At 33.2% G+C, this 17,373-nt stretch overlaps 1 protein-coding gene and 1 long non-coding RNA gene across 2 annotated transcripts; one reads left to right on the top strand and one right to left on the bottom strand.

Annotated features, from left to right (window-relative positions):
* Positions 1 to 4,344: 4,344 nt before the first annotated feature.
* Positions 4,345 to 16,938, bottom strand: LOC109533995 (ammonium transporter 2). The gene is made up of 3 exons (XM_019899526.2): positions 9,017 to 16,938; positions 6,524 to 6,748; positions 4,345 to 5,445 (listed from the first exon to the last, which is right to left on the bottom strand). Exons 1-3 carry the CDS (start codon positions 9,153 to 9,155, stop codon positions 4,385 to 4,387), a joined length of 1,425 nt encoding a protein of 474 aa, XP_019755085.2. The 5' UTR covers positions 9,156 to 16,938; the 3' UTR covers positions 4,345 to 4,384.
* LOC125503984 lies at positions 7,238 to 7,997 on the top strand. The gene is made up of 2 exons (XR_007281219.1): positions 7,238 to 7,681; positions 7,745 to 7,997. It is a non-coding gene; the product is annotated as an uncharacterized LOC125503984 (long non-coding RNA).
* Positions 16,939 to 17,373: the final 435 nt, after the last annotated feature.

The raw sequence follows: 17,373 nt of genomic DNA, 5'->3' as shown, positions 1-17,373 counted from the left end.
ATTAATTTTGATTGACATTTATTTTTTTGTAAATAAATATTCTGCATAAGTATGTAGATTTTCCTTTGACGCGCACCCGATGATAACAATAGGATGGATAATAATAATATTTGTCATCAATAAGCCCAGTTTTCTGCCAAAGTTTTCTTACAGTGAAAGAATCTGAGCTAATAAATTAAATTAGTTTGTGTTATAGAACGATTGAAATAAAATACAAAAACTTAACAACTATTCAAGAAATAAAAACACATTTTTTAAATAAAAAAGCCCTTGGGTTGTTTTGCCTTTGAATTAAATGAAATTATCAAAAAATAAAAACATTTTATTGAATATGTTAATATTTTTCGGAAAAATGAATGTTTAGCATTACAGAAAACAAAAAAACACAAATTCATGTAATTATTATCTTGTTCTTCGACATTTTCAATTTGCGACCATTCAGCTGGATTGCCGGTCGTTTGTTTTTTCTATTTTTGTCTTTGTAAAATTGATAGTCTATTGGAAAGATAAAATCTAGCAACTTTTGAAGATTCTCCCATTTCTCATATTTAATGTTTAATGTTTCTTGGTTAAAGGGTTCTAATTTTAAATTATTTACAGGGCGCCCACGATTTTTTGAGTATTTTGCTAACTGAAAAAATGGAAATTCCTCATCCAAAGTTTTTCTAAAGGAAAACTATGTTTGGTTTTATTATGTGAAAATCATTTCCTTCTCCTTCCTTACTATGCTTCTTTAAATAGTTTGGAATGGATTCAAAATCTAGTAGATCATACGTTGGTAAACTGTACAACTTAGAAAAAAGTCGTTGTCTCTCATCCTTGTAGCCTCCCCACATTGGTACAAGCATGTATGAGGGTCGTTTGATAAGTCAGTGACTTTTTGAATGAGATATTATTTCAGTCAATTTTCACTCAACATAATCTCCTTTTAGCTCGATACACTTAGTCCAGCGTCTTTTGTACATTTTTTTCGCCAAATGCGGCCGTTTTAGGTCCAAGTCAACATCGAATCTGTCCAAAAGCTCTGAATAATATGCGCCAGTAATCGTTTTACCCTTTTCAAGGTAGTCGATGTGAGTGACACAGCGTGCATCCCAAAAAACTGGCCATCACCTTGTTGGCCAACACCCAACAAACAGTGTGTTGAACCCACTGTTTTGATTGTTGTTTGGTCTCTTGTGTGTTCTCTGTCTTAAACATTCATTTGAAATGGTCACACGGGAGTGCCAGCAATCGCGACACCCATCGTGCGGACATCTTTTTCATATCCAAATATTCACGTAAAGTGTGATGTACCCTCTCAGTTGAGATGCCTACAGCCTCAGCCATCTCATGCACTTTTATTCTCCGATCGTCCAGCATCGTTCCATGGATTTTATCGACCATTTCTGGCTTAAGAACCACTTTTGGACGCCCTGAACGTTCTGCGTCATTTGTGCTGGTAGGACCACAACGGAACTCGGTTCGCTGTAACGCTTCTTAACCATTGAAAATTGATGGTGCAGAGTCCCCATAGTATTTATCAAGCTTTTCCTTGATCAGCAGTATCAGCACTCAAAATTCACTTTTTTCCATTTTTGAAGTGTTAACTTTTTATGGGAGGGTGAACCAAGGGGAGGTTTTCTCGGTCACGGCGGCTCCCACTCCGGCCTCTTCGCGCCTGAGGCTTGGGACGCACATATGCACTTTGAATTCGACATTTTTCTCTTAGTGCGGGTGCATCTGTAGATCTGATAAACTTTTCAAATACACATTGCTTTATTAAACTGACAGTGATTTTGATTTATCAATTATTGAATGTGATATTATTGTGTTCAGTGCAGTTTATTTTAGAGCGCTGATAACAATGAATCAACAAATTATCAAGGGAGAAGCTGCAGATACTGCAAATACTAGGTTAAGGGTGCTCATGTACTAAATGCCTGTTCGAGTTTCGCCTTCTTTTAAATTTCCAATTAAAGTACACACAATTATACAGACTAAAGCAGTTTAAGTGCAAAAAATGCAGATCGTCCATCCATTTGCAGAAAAATGTATTACAAACTTTTGAAAATCATCTTCAAACGACCGGGTATTTATCATTGCAAATGAGAGTGCACATTGCCGTGTACCGTTAAATATTGTTTTAAGAACTAACAATCGATGTTGTGCAACAAAATTGTGCCTAAGATCCACTACAATAAAGTTTTTGAGAAACTGTTGGACCTATTTTAAATCGCCTGATTGATTGTGGACGCCAATTCGTATCAAGATAAGATTAAATTAAATTAAATCGTATCGATCAATCCCGGTACCGATTCCCTATGTCTTACTCTCCGTCTGTAGTCCAGATGCTGCCCTGATGATGTCCATTTGCATTGTATTGCACGATTCAAAGTTCCGAACTGGTAAAATATTACTACCTACTTGTTTAGTGATTTTCATCGGAGCCAATTGTTAAACCAGATGTTGAGTGAGCGAATATTTTCTAAAGAAGGTAGGGTCAATTTATGAAAAACGCTCAAGATTAAGTGCAAATAAAGTGTCACAACTATTATTAATAACTTTTAATGCAATAATATGTTCTATTATTTGTTATTTTATTTTGTAACAACAAATAATCAATATTTAGATATCTATTTTGTAATCTTTCATATTTAACATAAAATGATAAACATCATTACTGTTTTGTAAAAATATATAATAAATATGTTTTGAATTTAATTGAAAAAATGTTTGAGTTTACCTCGGTTATTTCAGAAAACATGGGTTCCGTCTTCTTCTTTTCTATCCCGCAACGCATTCTTGATGTTCACGCGATACGAATCTCAGCTCAGCTCATAGTTGCAAAATATGTAAAACGAATTTATTATAGCTTATTTTCAATGATTAATTGTGTTTACCACGCATCAAAATGGATTTTTTCCTTTCATATACCCTTTGATTCCTGTATGATTAAATCTTCTCAATTTAGTTTAACTTTTTTAGCCTTGGATTAGTTCCGTTAGAATTTTTTTTTTTGAACATACGCGCGATGGCTTACATTATGTATACATATAGTGTGTCAAGTGTATCCTGTCTCTATGACTCTTCCTCGTTTTACCGTCTATTTTAAACAGATACAACGTCTTCAATCACCAAAGTTAATTGATTTTTTAGTCCTATTCAGATACAAGTTGTAGCAGACATTCATGAACAACATACACAAGAGCAGTCACAAAAACATGCTATAATGCGAAAAGTATTAAGTAATGCTGAACGCCAAAAACTATTTCGTCCTAAAAAAGGAGCATTAAGTAATAGATCAACTCAAAGTAGCTTTCATGAACCACGAACTAGTGCTGAACGTCAAAGATTATACAAAGCAAATAAGAAATTATGACACAAAAAATACATAAACTCAAGAAGAAGAGTTTACACAAACCCAAGAAGAGCAATATGTACAACATCTCGTTAAAGATTGTTAAATGTTGGAAATAAGAAAGATATTTTACATTCAAAAGGAAATTAAATTAAGTTTTACCTATTCCTGATCCATTTATAAATTATTAGACTAAACAAGAATATTAAAATTATAAAATACAATTAGTATTGACATCATGCGTTAAACAAGTTCAATATTTTATGGTTTCTATAAATTTATGAAGTTATCACTTCTGTCGAGCGTGCCGTGATGCACACCATTTTTTTTCGAATTCGACGGTCAACTCCTTCCAATCACTGTTAAACACGACTTATCAAACGACCCTCGTCTCTTCATACCCCTGAAGGATTTTTCTTTTCCCTCTGCTTTTATATTCTTGACCAGAAAGCCTATTCTTCTTTATTAAATCCAAAATGTAAATTCGTTAATATTGATTGTTATTTTTTGGGTTCGTTTAGGGGGTACCAAAATAAAAAATTCAGTCATCGTAACTACTACTAGTAGTAACTTGATTATGTGATAAAATATTGCACTTGGGCGGTTTTTCTTCTAATCCCTTCATTTATTTATTTTATTAGTTTAAACAACTTCTCGGCTTCTAATAAAAAACTATGAAAATCTATGAAACATAACAAACTATCATAAAAGGTGCATTTTTCTTACCTTCAACCTTGCTTCTTGTAAAATCACATGAAACTATTACGCAAGTCGGAAAATCAGATTATTTTAACGAACAAAATTAAATGCAATGTTGGAAACTGGAAGTTGTGATCGCTAAATCGATTCAGAAAATATAAATTTGGAAAATTTCAGTACTCTCTCTACTTTTCGCGATATAACGACTACGACAACTTGCCGCTGGGACTAGCCCCGATCTCCCCTTGTTTGGAGCTGGAAAATTTAACCCACTTTTACTAATTCCAGTTAAATAATTTCAGACATTTCATGTAAAAAAATATGTCTATATTTTAACACTTAATTCTAGACAGAAGTAAAAGTCTTGTTCATCTCATTTCGGTTACTTTCTGGTGATATCTCTTTACTTGCGCCGTTGATCATGAATAGTCTGTCGAAATATTTCTTCCATGGTAATCGACCATACAGGATTTTTGCTCTTTGATGGTTGGCTTCCTCATATGTGTTTTTCAATATACCCGATGCAAATAATATTGTGAATAGCGATAGATAAATGATGACTGTCATAAGAAGTATTACAATTAGACAGATAAACTGCCATAGCAAATGTATGAACTGGATGCCGACTGGCCCGGTCAGTCCCAAGTTCTCTCCGCTGCCAAGTAGAGGCGGTATGAGTGATCCCACAGAGCCGCAAATCAAATATATGGTAATTATATTACAGCAATCCTCTAAGGCAGAGAAATGGATGAGATTGGAGAAGAGGAAGAAAATCATTCCTCCTCCGCAAGCAATTCCAAAGTTCACACCAGGTGTGTAAATGTCTATGCCAGCGGCCACCGTTACAATACCAGCCAAACCACCTTGTAAAGATTTCACTATTATCCAGTACCTATAGATGTCTCTTGTTAATATCACTAAAATCAAAGTCACTACTAATATGCCTGCTCCCATGGCCATTAAACTGTTGATTGACACACGACTTATATAGTCATTTAACATGTGCTTGGATTCGTAAGCATTTGAAGGCATGTTAAATCCAATATGGCCAGCAATTATAAGAAAGTATCCAGTAACGATTCCGCTGGTATATTCATGGCCCAGTGAAAAACGGTCGATGTCTTTCAGCTTCATGATTCTTCTTCCCAAAAATAAAGCCCCCAGTAGTCCAATAGCGGCACTCGGCGCATGAATCACTAGATTGCCTCCAAAATCTTTGACGGCAACTCTCTGATCAAATATCGCTAGCTTCATCATCCAACCAAAGTCACTCCAACACCAGCACATTAAAGTAGGAAGCAAAAAAGCGCTCGATATGAATGTTACGATCAACATTGGTACTTGATGTAACCGAGCTACTAACATGCTTGACGTGATGGCGGTTCCAAGAAGGCAAGAGGAAAAACCTAGAAATATTAACAACACAAAATAATTATTATTGAACACTATCATTCCCATTCGTCCAAAGAGTAGTATTTTTCCTCCCTATTCGGGCTGTGGGGATGAACTCGGACATACCCTTATTGGTCAATATTAGATATACCGCGTAAAGAAGAACCCAACTGTTATATTCCCGTCAGTTAAGTTCCTAGTTAAGAAACACAGGGTGAGGATTTCATGAATTATATTTTTTTCTTGGAATTTGAAAACTATGAAAAGGTTGTTGTACACAAGAGAATACTAAAAATAAAAAAAATCCAATGAGTTATTTTTTCTGATGTGCTCTCCTATTAGTAAACCCGCGGCAATTTCATTAGAAAACATTGTTATTTGTTTTAAATAATTGCGTTTTTGTAAAACAAGTCATTTTATTAAGAATGAAGGCGAACGAAAGACATTTTTATTAAGAATGTATTTCTGAAAAAAAGGTTTTGAAAATTACTAAAAGCCCCTCAAACCAAATACACATATACTTACAGCTTTTCCCTTCTGTGACAACTTATAATTAAAAATATATCAGCTGTTCAGAGTTTTATATACCATTTTTTGCTTTTGCCGCAAAATTTATCTCAGATAAACAAATTATAAAGCACCGAAAAGTACTTGTAAAGTGTATGTGTTACTTATACAGTAACTTGTTTTACTTTATCAGTGTTGAGTGTGAATTCAAATACTTTTTACTGTGTTAAGTACTAAAATGAAAATGGTAGCACCAGATAATGTAAAAATTGTTATTTTGCTAACAAACATTACAAGATCCGAATTTTTGTAAAGCCTTATACTGGGCGGATACGTTTTCATCTAATAACCCTAACTTCAGTTAGACTTTTGTCAACTGTTTTCTGTGATACACGTTAAACTAATATTTTCAGCCTCTTAATTTACGAAACCAGTGAAACTAGTAACTTTCCATTAAAGCATGTTTGAATGTAAATAGTTTAGAGTAAAAGAAAATATAAATTTTGACGGGAAGTGAAGAAGGAAGATAGAACGGAGGAAATAGTAAACTACACTTACAAATATCAGTAGCACAGTCAAATTTACCTAATGCGGCAGCGCTGAGATCGGCATCTTTATTTCCAATATATCCATCGTAATTGATGATTCCGTGAAATGATTTCTTACCAAACGATAGGTAAAATCCAATAAAACCATAGGAGAAAATGGTAACTGCAATTTCAATGATGTTCCTAAATATGATCATGTAGGCATTTTCAACTGGAATGCTTCCAACTTGCACCAAAATAAAACCGCCTCTCAGTAGAAGTACTGCAAAATATGTATAAATGCTAAAGACATCAATAATCGAATAACAGTCATTTCTGAGATTTTTAATTGAATATTATACGATTGCAGGCTGATTCAAACTATCAGACACCCAATGGACCGGCAAAGACACGACAAAATATTCTTATTAGCTAAGTAAATGGTGGTGTTCACATGAACCGGCAACGGCCCGGTAACGACATGTACAGGCAACGACGAAGCCGACGGACATTCTTGTCATGAATGAGAAAAAACATTTCGTGTAGTTGTTGTGTCTTTGCCCGTCTATTGGGTGTAAATCCTTAAATCTTGCGAATACATCAATAACATAAAAATACAAGAGCATACAGGTCTTGTTGTTTTTAAGTATCCGTTATTCATATCCACTCTGATTTATTGTATTCAATTAGGCCCGTATGTATAAATAAGAAATATTTTATCTGTACCGAAAAAGTGAACTCCATCGACGTTAGCTGCGGTTAAAGTAAGAAAATACCTAGAAAACAAGTGTTTTGTACTATAATTCCTCATAAAATTAATATAAATATAACCAAACTACACTTGCTTATATTTATTACTTACAAATACATAATAATAATAAATTATACTTCTTTTATATCATAAAAAGCAAGTCTTAGGTCGGTGTGTTTAGTCGATCTTTTACAATGCGCCGGCCTCCCAACGTTCGCTTGAGGCAATTTTGGTTGCACACCCCATGGACACCCATTTTAATGTTGTTGATGCGGTGGGAATTTGTCGGAGATGGGTGTAGGCATTTCCGAACGCTCGCCAAAGCTATTTTGTACGCAAAAGTTCTCAACTTCTCATGTTTTTATACTATTTTTGTTTCAAATTTATAGATGACCATCTCGATGTATTGTACAGTGTTAATCGGGATAATTCAGACTTGGAATTAGATTTGAACATACCACAAACGTACGTTAAGAAAACATCAACATGCGTGATATGCAATTCAAATAATAATTGTATTACTTTCAGGTATATTCGAGACATGGAAAATAGTGAAGAGACATTTCCTGAAGCCGATTTCAGAAAACCGCTCCGTTTCTCAAAGAAAATTGTGCAAAATGTTTTGTTCCATTAATCAATCACTTTCTTCTCACAATTCTTTTCATAATGATATTTTTATTAATTAATTTTATTGTCAGTTCCTACTTGGTAAAACAATTCAAGCTTGTCTGTATGGTGTGTTGTTGAAAGAATAATAATAATAAACAAAGTTATTACTGCATTACATGTTTAGAAAAGAGGTTTTAGAATCAATGGTTGATTTTCTCAACATTAATAACGGTTTTCACTGCTAATATGTCTTTTCTTAGGAAAAATTATTATTTTGCGACTTATTTATACAATATCTTATCCTTCGAGGCAACTAGCCGCAGTGGAAAGCGCTGATCTTTTCTGCCTTTGACGGCGTTCCAGCGCCGACTTTTAAAACAACTTCACCAGGTAACTATACAGCAAGCAGTGCCGAACTTTTATCGGTAAATTAATAATATCACCAGAATAGCGATATTGCGCATGCTCATTCTATGGGAGAATCTCCGGCGATTCCACCTAACGAAGAACAGCTTTGCATCAAAAATCCGTCGCTTTCGCGTCGACGACGGCACGCTCAGCTATCCGCCAAAACCATCTCCGGCAAAACAAATCGACGAACATACCGGCCTTAATATCGCCATAGAAATTATCAAAAGAATACCCAATTAAAAGCAGAAAAGAACCGTTTTACGAGCCCCGCATTCATTTACGTAGTAGTGCAGTAGATTCCAGAAATTCAATTTGTAAGCAAATAAATTTCAATTAATTGATATTAAGGGCGCCCTGAACATCTCTTATAATAAATGGATCGCTCTTTGCAATAGGATATCCTTAAATCTTTACATGCATATAATTTTCCCAGTAAACCTTAATATTTGCGGATTTTAGTTTAGGGAAGGTAAATTGAAAGGACAAGGTACTGATATTCGTTTTGTAAAAACAGTTTTTGATATTTTGTGACTTGGAAATAGGTTTCAACAGTAGGAAAGGAGCAACCACAACATTTAATAATCAGATAGAGCTAACAGTAGGTAGGTATATTTGAGGGAAAATACTTTTTTGGGTCTAGCTTTAATGGAAAAATTGCATACACTTAGGTGATGGCTAACTTTCTGTTGCTTTGATACCTACTGTTCAAAAAGCACCTTAATTCTAAATTGTTTCCTTCACTTGGCACAACTTGAGGCAAAAATCAAATTGGATACTTACTACAAATTATTCTGATGCAAGATGTTATGGAATCTCCAGTCCATAAATTGTTTATCCCATTTTCTCCAGAGGTTTTATTTGAGAAGTCTAAAACGTTGTTCGGTTCTAGAAACATACCCCTATCTTCAAAATAAGCCATAAATATAAAGTTTGAAAGTAACGTAATATTTTGACAGTACACACTTGACAGTTGTTGGTTATGAATTGTTATGAAAAGTTATGAAAAGGCGGTAATTTTGAAATCCACTTAAAAGTCGTTGGTTTTTCGCTAAACTAATGATGAAGCAATTCTGAAACGTACTAAAAACAAAACAACTATTTTCGACAACAAACTTTAATATATTTATAGCATGTAGAATCAACAATACAATATCTTTTAGTTTTCGAAAACAGCTAGCCTTAACTGAGATTGACGAAAAATTGATTGCGACAAGCAAAAGGCTCTCGAGAATAAATGAAACGCTGAAACAGGACCTGGGTGCTTTAAAAATATACAGCAACTCACCAAAATAGAATTAAAAGGTTTTTGAAGTTCGAACAATTTTTACATGTTTTTTATCACTCGTTTGCATTTTGTGCGTTTTTCACCGCATCTTAAATAGCAAGTGCGATATGTGAATCAGAAAATGTTCATGCTTCTAGATGTGTGTTAAAACTGCGAAGATAAACTTTCTTAAAAACTGTAGATTTTAGTTACTACAGGAAATGTTGAAAATCTCAACAGCTTTGTTGTAGCTCTTTCCGTAAATAAATTTGGACATTTCTACTCCGCGTATTTCGTCCTCTTATAAGAATTGGAAGCAATTTTGGCGAATCGTTCTGGGTTGGGTCTCAACTCGGAACTCAATTTTATCTCAAATTTTAACTTTTTGGAAATTTGGAACCGTGAAATAAGTCAGTTGGTGATTTTCTTTCCACATGTACAATTTGCCAGTTTATCAATCCTCAAAATGTAGCATCTGGAAATAGCGCTCAAAGTGTCGTTCGGTTGTTAGTTGTTTCCAAAACGCTTAAAAATCTACAAAAGTTATCTTCGAACTAAATACTCAGTTCAACACCCGTAGTTGAATGCTTTTTCACGTCATATAGAATCGAATCTTCAGTGAAAGAATGCGATATTTTGCGCTCCCCGAATTCACTTTACGTAGCTTTAGAGAACCAATTTCTATTAAAATTCGGATAATAAAGACTATGATATCAGATATGCAGCGTTTCTCTCGATTTTTTTTCTGCTAGCCAATAAACTAACAACAATCAGTTTGTAGGATCTGATATGTTTCTTTGACCTACAATAAGAAAAAGATCCCTTCTAATAAATGGGCGTTGGTTTAATTAAATAACGATCTAGAGATCTAAAGGGATTTATTCTAGGCTCTAGAGCTTTTCACAAAGGATGAAATTAAATGCGTCCCGTTGTGACAAAATAATAGGCTTAAAGATTCAAGAGAGTGCAAGCGATTACACATATAATTGATTACGGAAAATACGAATTCTTGCGACCATCGACATAGGTTTTGCAAGAAACGAACCAACCAACTTTATGTATGAAAAACCCACCAACGTTTTTTTACTGTACTTTAATTAAACTTAAAAATTAACTAAAAAAACCGTTTTTTATATCGGCAGTATCGGTGTTTTAAAAATACAAACAAGCCTGCTTCCTGCTCAAACTTTAAGACAAATTTCCACATAGGCTTCAACGCACCTTGCAAGCGCCAGTTAACGCGATATTATTGAATTTTGAGGGTCTAATCTCAGAAATTTAGACGATAGAAATTTTAGCATTTGGGACTCAGAATCTCAACCTGAGCATCAACAAACTAGAATTTAATTTTTTTGTCAACCTGTTCCAATTTAGCTGAACGTTTTGACCACCTGGCGATAAAATGAAATAAACATGATCAAAATCAATACTTCAGCGGGAGGATGCAAACGCCGGAAAGTCTGGAGTAAAGCAGCTTATCAAAAAATAAGTAAAATTAACGTTTCTGTGCAGCACTCAGCGTGGCTTCGCATGATTTTCTATTGAACTAAAACTGCAAGGCTTAAAAATTGCTGTAAATGCCTCAAATCGGGTCATCTTGCAGTCTCAGTTTATTCAATTTCAAAATGTTGCTGCATTAAATCGTCAAGAGATTACGATTTTAAGAATACTAAATTAAATTCATTTCAATATATTGCAGCTAAAAGTGCAAACGACAAACGTTTTTTTTTAATGATTGCTAGAGTTTTCGTTAGTGCAATAAAAACAATTTATAAGCAGAAATCAGATCAGTTATATTAGTACTCGGTGCGCTCAAAAGTGCAGTACAAATCGTGATCGTTCAAACTGAAACAGTGGCGTAAATACTGACAATTTTTGACCCAATAGCTTCAAACTGTACGCTCCTTTTCAAAAACTAAGCACACTTTTTTGGCTTTCGCTCAATTTATACTAAGGACTATTTCTAACCGCAAAAGTCGGAAAATGAGATGATTGTTGATCTTGTCTCTGCTATAAGTTTGCACATATTTTATGGTTTTTTTATTTTCTTTGCCAGCTAAAGTAAAGCACGTTGAAGCTTATATGAGAATACTGCCTGGGAAACTAACGAGTAGCTTTTCAGCATTTCCAAATATTGTGTGAGAACACACATAATTATATCCAAGAGAACTGCAGATTTTCAATTTATAATTTCGCGGGAAGTATAATGAGAAATAATAAGAAAAACTCAAGAAGTAAAAGAGCTTCTAAAGAGGACAAGAAATTCCGTTGATTTCTAATATACGATCAATGGTGCACAATCTGCAGTACTATGAAGAAATAAACAAGCATTTTTCGAAATTTTAAGCACTTGAAGCAAAGAGTGGTTGCATATCTAAATCGATTTAGGCTACACTTTTCCTTTTATTTTGACTTGATTAATTATATTTTGAGAGTTAGGGTATGTTTTTGTGGTACACTCTGTAGATGCAAATACTGCCTTCACTAATTATGTAGTTAAAAGTAGCTGAAATCATTCAATCGGACTTGCAGCGCAGAAATTGCATAGAAAAATTATTTACAACCTGTAAAATGCATTAACCTATTCTAGTTTGCGTTCATTTTTTCACCGTTATAAATTAAAATACTTTTTTTCCAAACGCCTTAACAAGAAATGCACTCTTTAAAACAGTGTCTGAAAAAATTCCAAACGAACTACTGATCAAGGTGTTGCGTCTTTCTAGCCAATCATGTCAATACAGAACAAAAAATCGTCTATATAAGGCAAACTGTAAACATTAAGCGGAGAAAAAGTTTTCCAAATACATAAATATAATTCTGTAATAACTACATTAATTATAAGTATGCTTGATATTATACGTCTTGTTCTCACTGGAATATCACGAATTCAGTGATTATAAATTTATAGGAGAGCAATGTACCGGGTCTCAAAATAATAATCTGCTGTATCTCACCACTATACAGAGTGTCCGTTTTGGAACTCGACTGTCTAAAATCTGTTGATTGAACAAAAGAGTGGGTGTTATTCCAAAGCACTCTATGCAAAAACAGAAACAGCAAGACTGAACCTGAACATGTGATACATCATCGTAATCAGAATAAAAGCTGAATTCAAACGGACACCCTGTATATAGCTATATAAACTCGAAGAATAATGACTGTGCTGGCTATTGTTGTTGGAATGGGAAAAAATCGCATCTTCTCTTATCAATTTTCCCAAATTCATATTATTTTCAAACAAGCGCTAACGGTTCCACTTTGAAGAATCACAATAATTCTGATTGTACGGCTCCGACAATTGGATGTGTTTTAACCAAAACAATAATAGTGCAGTCATATTAGTCAAAATAGGGTAACAATCTCGGAATTCAAGATAACAAGCTGTAAACTCGTATAAACCTTTATTTTAGCATCCTAAAACTTGTCTCAAAATCTACTACTTTTCAAAAGTTTTACGGAATTTAAATTTATTGTGAATATTGAAGTGGATTAAATTATCTACATCCTTTCTTTAATTTTTTTGCACATTAAACCATTTTGGATATAATTATAATTATATCCAATTATAATATATGGTTATTGAACTTTGACCACCCCGTTTTAACATTTAATTTGAAACTTATAAGAAGAATAGATAGAAATAAGAAGAATAATATAGAAAAATGATTAATATATAAGATAATAACAATCGACACAGGGTGTCTCAAAATCAAGTGACAGACCAAAATTAACTTTTTTTTAAAGGCAATGCCGTACTTTTTATTGCATACGTATATGTATTTTGAGACAAGTTCTAGGATGTTAAGATAAAGGTTTATACGAGTTTACAGCTTGCTATCTTGAATTCCGAGGTAAATCATTACTTCGACTGGACTATAAACTATACACTGTTAATTGGGAAAAAAAACAATCAAGGCTAATAAAATGGCGTTTACAGATCTTTCAAACGAATTTTCGTTTCAGACTTATTTGAAAAAAAAAAACTGAAATAGTGGAAAGCCGCTTGTAGTCGCAAATGTACCAGCTTATCATTCAGACACTCGGTACAAACACAAATATTCAATATGCGCCTTTAGCTAGTACTTTCATGTAATCAAAAATAAGCGCAACTAGTTATACCTGTATAGTTTAGTTCTCTTATACAAAAGTGTCAACAACGACATTGTAAGGAGGTACATCCATAAAGTCCAGATATTTACAATACTCAACAATTGAAACTGGGCTTCTCTCAATACTATTTATATTTTTTTAAATTTATAAAATATTTAATATTTATAAAACGTTTTTGTGCTGAAAATAAATACATTTTATAATTTGAAACAGTAGAAAATGTATCTGTATTAATTGATTTGTAAAGTATGATTTCGTATTTTATTTTTTATTGAGTATAAAATGTATTCATTGCACGTTTCAATTATTCAGTAGTTGAGAAGCGATAGCAGTTAAATGTTGTATTCATTATAGGAAGCACATTATAATAACCTGTATTCGACTATATTTAATAGGTTTAAATACAAAATCTTAGAACGTATTTGATGAGAACAGATTATATATGTATAATTCGATTTACAATATAGAAAAGATGAAAAATGATTGTTTATATGCTAGTCATATCTATAATATACAATAAACAGCTCGGAATCACAGCGAAATGTGCATATTCTACAGTGCGTTGGAGCAATACTACAGTTCATAAAAATATGGAGCATTTTCAAAAGTTTATGCTCATAATGCAAGACTGATGCCAGTGTATCAATGTAAAACGATTTTTCCAAACTGCCATCAAAACTAAATAATTTAACAGTTGAAAGCCGTAAAAGTGTATGCAGAATAAAATAAACATTCTGGTTTTTCAGATAGTTCGAGAATTTGGACGGACTTCATTTAAAATTCGATTTAAAGTTATTAGTTTCGTCTTGAAAATGCAGTTTGCTAGATTTGATTTGAATCCGTTTGACAATATTCGGATAATTTCAACGGTCATCCCCATTTTTGTGGCTCGACTCCACCTCGACCATTACATTGAATTTTATGAAAGTCTAGATCGCCTATTGACCCTAATCTAAGCCAGACGAAATATTCTGAGGAAGCAATACCATTTTGAAGCAGTTAACAAAGTCGAAGAAAGATGCAGTATCTAACAATAGTTTGGTCGTTTTAACTTTTGTTTATATTTAGAGCTAAATCTAGTCAACAACTTACTTTTATATATCATGCAAAATATTCGGCATTTTAGTTAAATTTAACTCGTTCTACGAGTGTATATTCTACAATAAGAAAATTGAAGCGTAATATTTAAATAAAATACCACACTCCAATTTTCCTTTTAGTTTATTTGTAATCCAAAAGTAAATAATGATACAAAATTTTTCGTTCTTCCTAAACTAAACCTAAGTTGAGCGTTTTTTAACAATCCGAACTTGGCCCAAAATTATCATCATCGCTTTAGTAGATAATATTTTCCCATAAAAAACAATAAGATGTGTAAAAACACGATTATATTTGAATATATATTTTATTATTAAAATGCGAGAGAAGTCGCAAAGGTGCAATATTTGCTGCCAAAAGAATGTTATTGTACATTTTTCAGGTTTTCTAATACAATCCGCTTTTGCAGCCAAAAGTGCAGATAGTCGTGGTTCAGTGCCTCAATTACTCCGTATGTTTTACCCGAGTCGAAAATATTTGTACCTCTGCCAATTCTCAGTAAACATTTATATACTTTGGTGAAATTAGTTTGGTCAATCTAATGTTCATATCGCAAATAAATAATTTCCAGTTCAAATAGTGACCACATTCACAGCGGAAATTGCAATTTCTTATACTTCAGAGACAAGATCTTCAGAGAAATAATCACAGATAAAATTTTCTTCTTCATATACATTTAATTATTACAAGGCCACTGAAGAGGGATTACTTTTCCAGTTTCGCAGAACAAAAATAATAATAATAATAATAAAAATAATAAAAAAATAATTGATTTTGCGCACCTCAGACGGTATACTTTTTGTTTCACGTTTTGTAAGTTAGACTTATACTTCTTTGCAGGATTTACTGGGTAAATACAGCTAAGTCAAGTCAAGGAAAGGGATTTAGAAAATATTGAATTTTTGATTTGATTATCATCAGCCCACATCTTTCACATTAGTTTTACAGTTTTTTCACAGCAGCTCCAGTACTGCTCCAAATAATGTCTTCCTCCGTCAAAGTGGGACTTTTTTTGCCGAAAATATTAGACATTTGTGTGGTTCTATTCGCAATTGGTTAAGTTGTCATGAAGTAATTGAATCTTTTGTATCGCTAGTGGAACCTAGATAGAGAAGAGTTGTTAAAACTGGCAATTTTGCTGCAAAAAATTTAAATGTCAAATTGGTGGGAACAATTGGCGTTTTATCTCTAAACCGCCAGTTATTATTTTGGACGAGAGGAAGCTGACTGAACATTCATAAACAAATTCATCAAACCATTGTTGAGTGTATTTAATCGTAGCTCAATTTCGTTTTAAGAAAGTTCATCTCTAAAAGCTATAACCTTTGTAAATAACATCTAACAACCAACTCTTCGTCACTTTGCTTCCCTCAACTTTTTCCTACTGATCCACATTTTACGTATTCATTTATTATGGCGGAGGTGAAAACGGAACCCATCTGTTCTAGGAATTTGGAAAACAATAATATCACCGGTATTACTAAATATTGGTTATCAAGAGTAAACCTGGGTACCTCAGTGAATTTCTAGGAGTTGGCACTTGGCACTGTGCTGCGCAAATGGATTGGTGTGCCAACTCCACGCACCGGCGCCGTAACTCAGTTCTGTTGCTGGAAAAACTTTACTTATAAAACATAAGCTGGTGTTTTTTTAGATAATAAAATTCCAGTCTCGGGCCCCGTAAAGCTTTAATTCGCTTTAATAAATGAGTGATGAGTTATGACTCATTAACTCAGAGACCGGCAACAACTCAAAAGAGCAACTCAACACAGTGCTACCCAGGTGTAATCAAGAGCGGTAAGGTTGGTTTAGTTAGTGGTCGGAGTTACAGGGAATTTCAGATGTATTTTTTATAGATACAATGTAACAATTTTAGGAAAAAAATCTATTTTAAATTTGCTCACTACGCCGTCCAGGCCAATACTATTTGTAAATCGCACATATATTGTCTGATGTATATGTACAGATATATTTTTTAAATCTGTAAATTTAACCTTATATATGAATATAACTTTCGTTTACTTACTTATAACTCGAATATTCTTCAATAATTCGAACTTGAAAAAATGTTAGTTTGTGGCAAATCCGAAAATTATTTTTCGTTTAAACTTAGCTAATTTTCGTTTATTGTATTCCTTCCTATCGATTTACAGGAAAAATCATCATTCAAAATTATTAATCAATTCAGTATATACATCTTATAACAATTAAATTAGAATTATTTTTTAAAATATTATAAAAAATTTGCTTAAAAAATCTTCAAATTCAAATTATTTAATATCCATGAAACATTTTGAATAATCTATTTGTTTACCACAGTAATAATATTTTCGATAGTTGGATGTTCACTCTTGATTGTGTCAGGGATGATCTCAGTTAACGTAGTAATCGCAATGATACAAATGGATCAAAAGCCAACTTACTTTTCAAATCGCATTGTTTTAATTTGTCCAGAAAAAACATGTACCCATTAATAGAATCTTTTTTAGAATAGAATCATTTTTCAGTCTCAAATTAGGTCGGTCTTAAACATTATGACAAACTTATAAATCTTGTATATGTATGAAACAATGTAACTTTTGTAAACAAACTCCTTCAATCCAAAGTTAAAAATACCCGATCTTTTGCAATTCATGTTGAGTTTCAGTGTAATTAACACGTAAAT

This window comes from Dendroctonus ponderosae, unplaced genomic scaffold (genome assembly GCF_020466585.1).
Source record: "Dendroctonus ponderosae isolate FM_Combo_2020 unplaced genomic scaffold, Dpon_F_20191213v2 Dpon_F_20191213_3, whole genome shotgun sequence".
Classification (NCBI taxonomy): Eukaryota; Metazoa; Arthropoda; class Insecta; order Coleoptera; family Curculionidae; genus Dendroctonus; species Dendroctonus ponderosae.
This window is presented reverse-complemented; position numbering and strand designations above follow the sequence as displayed.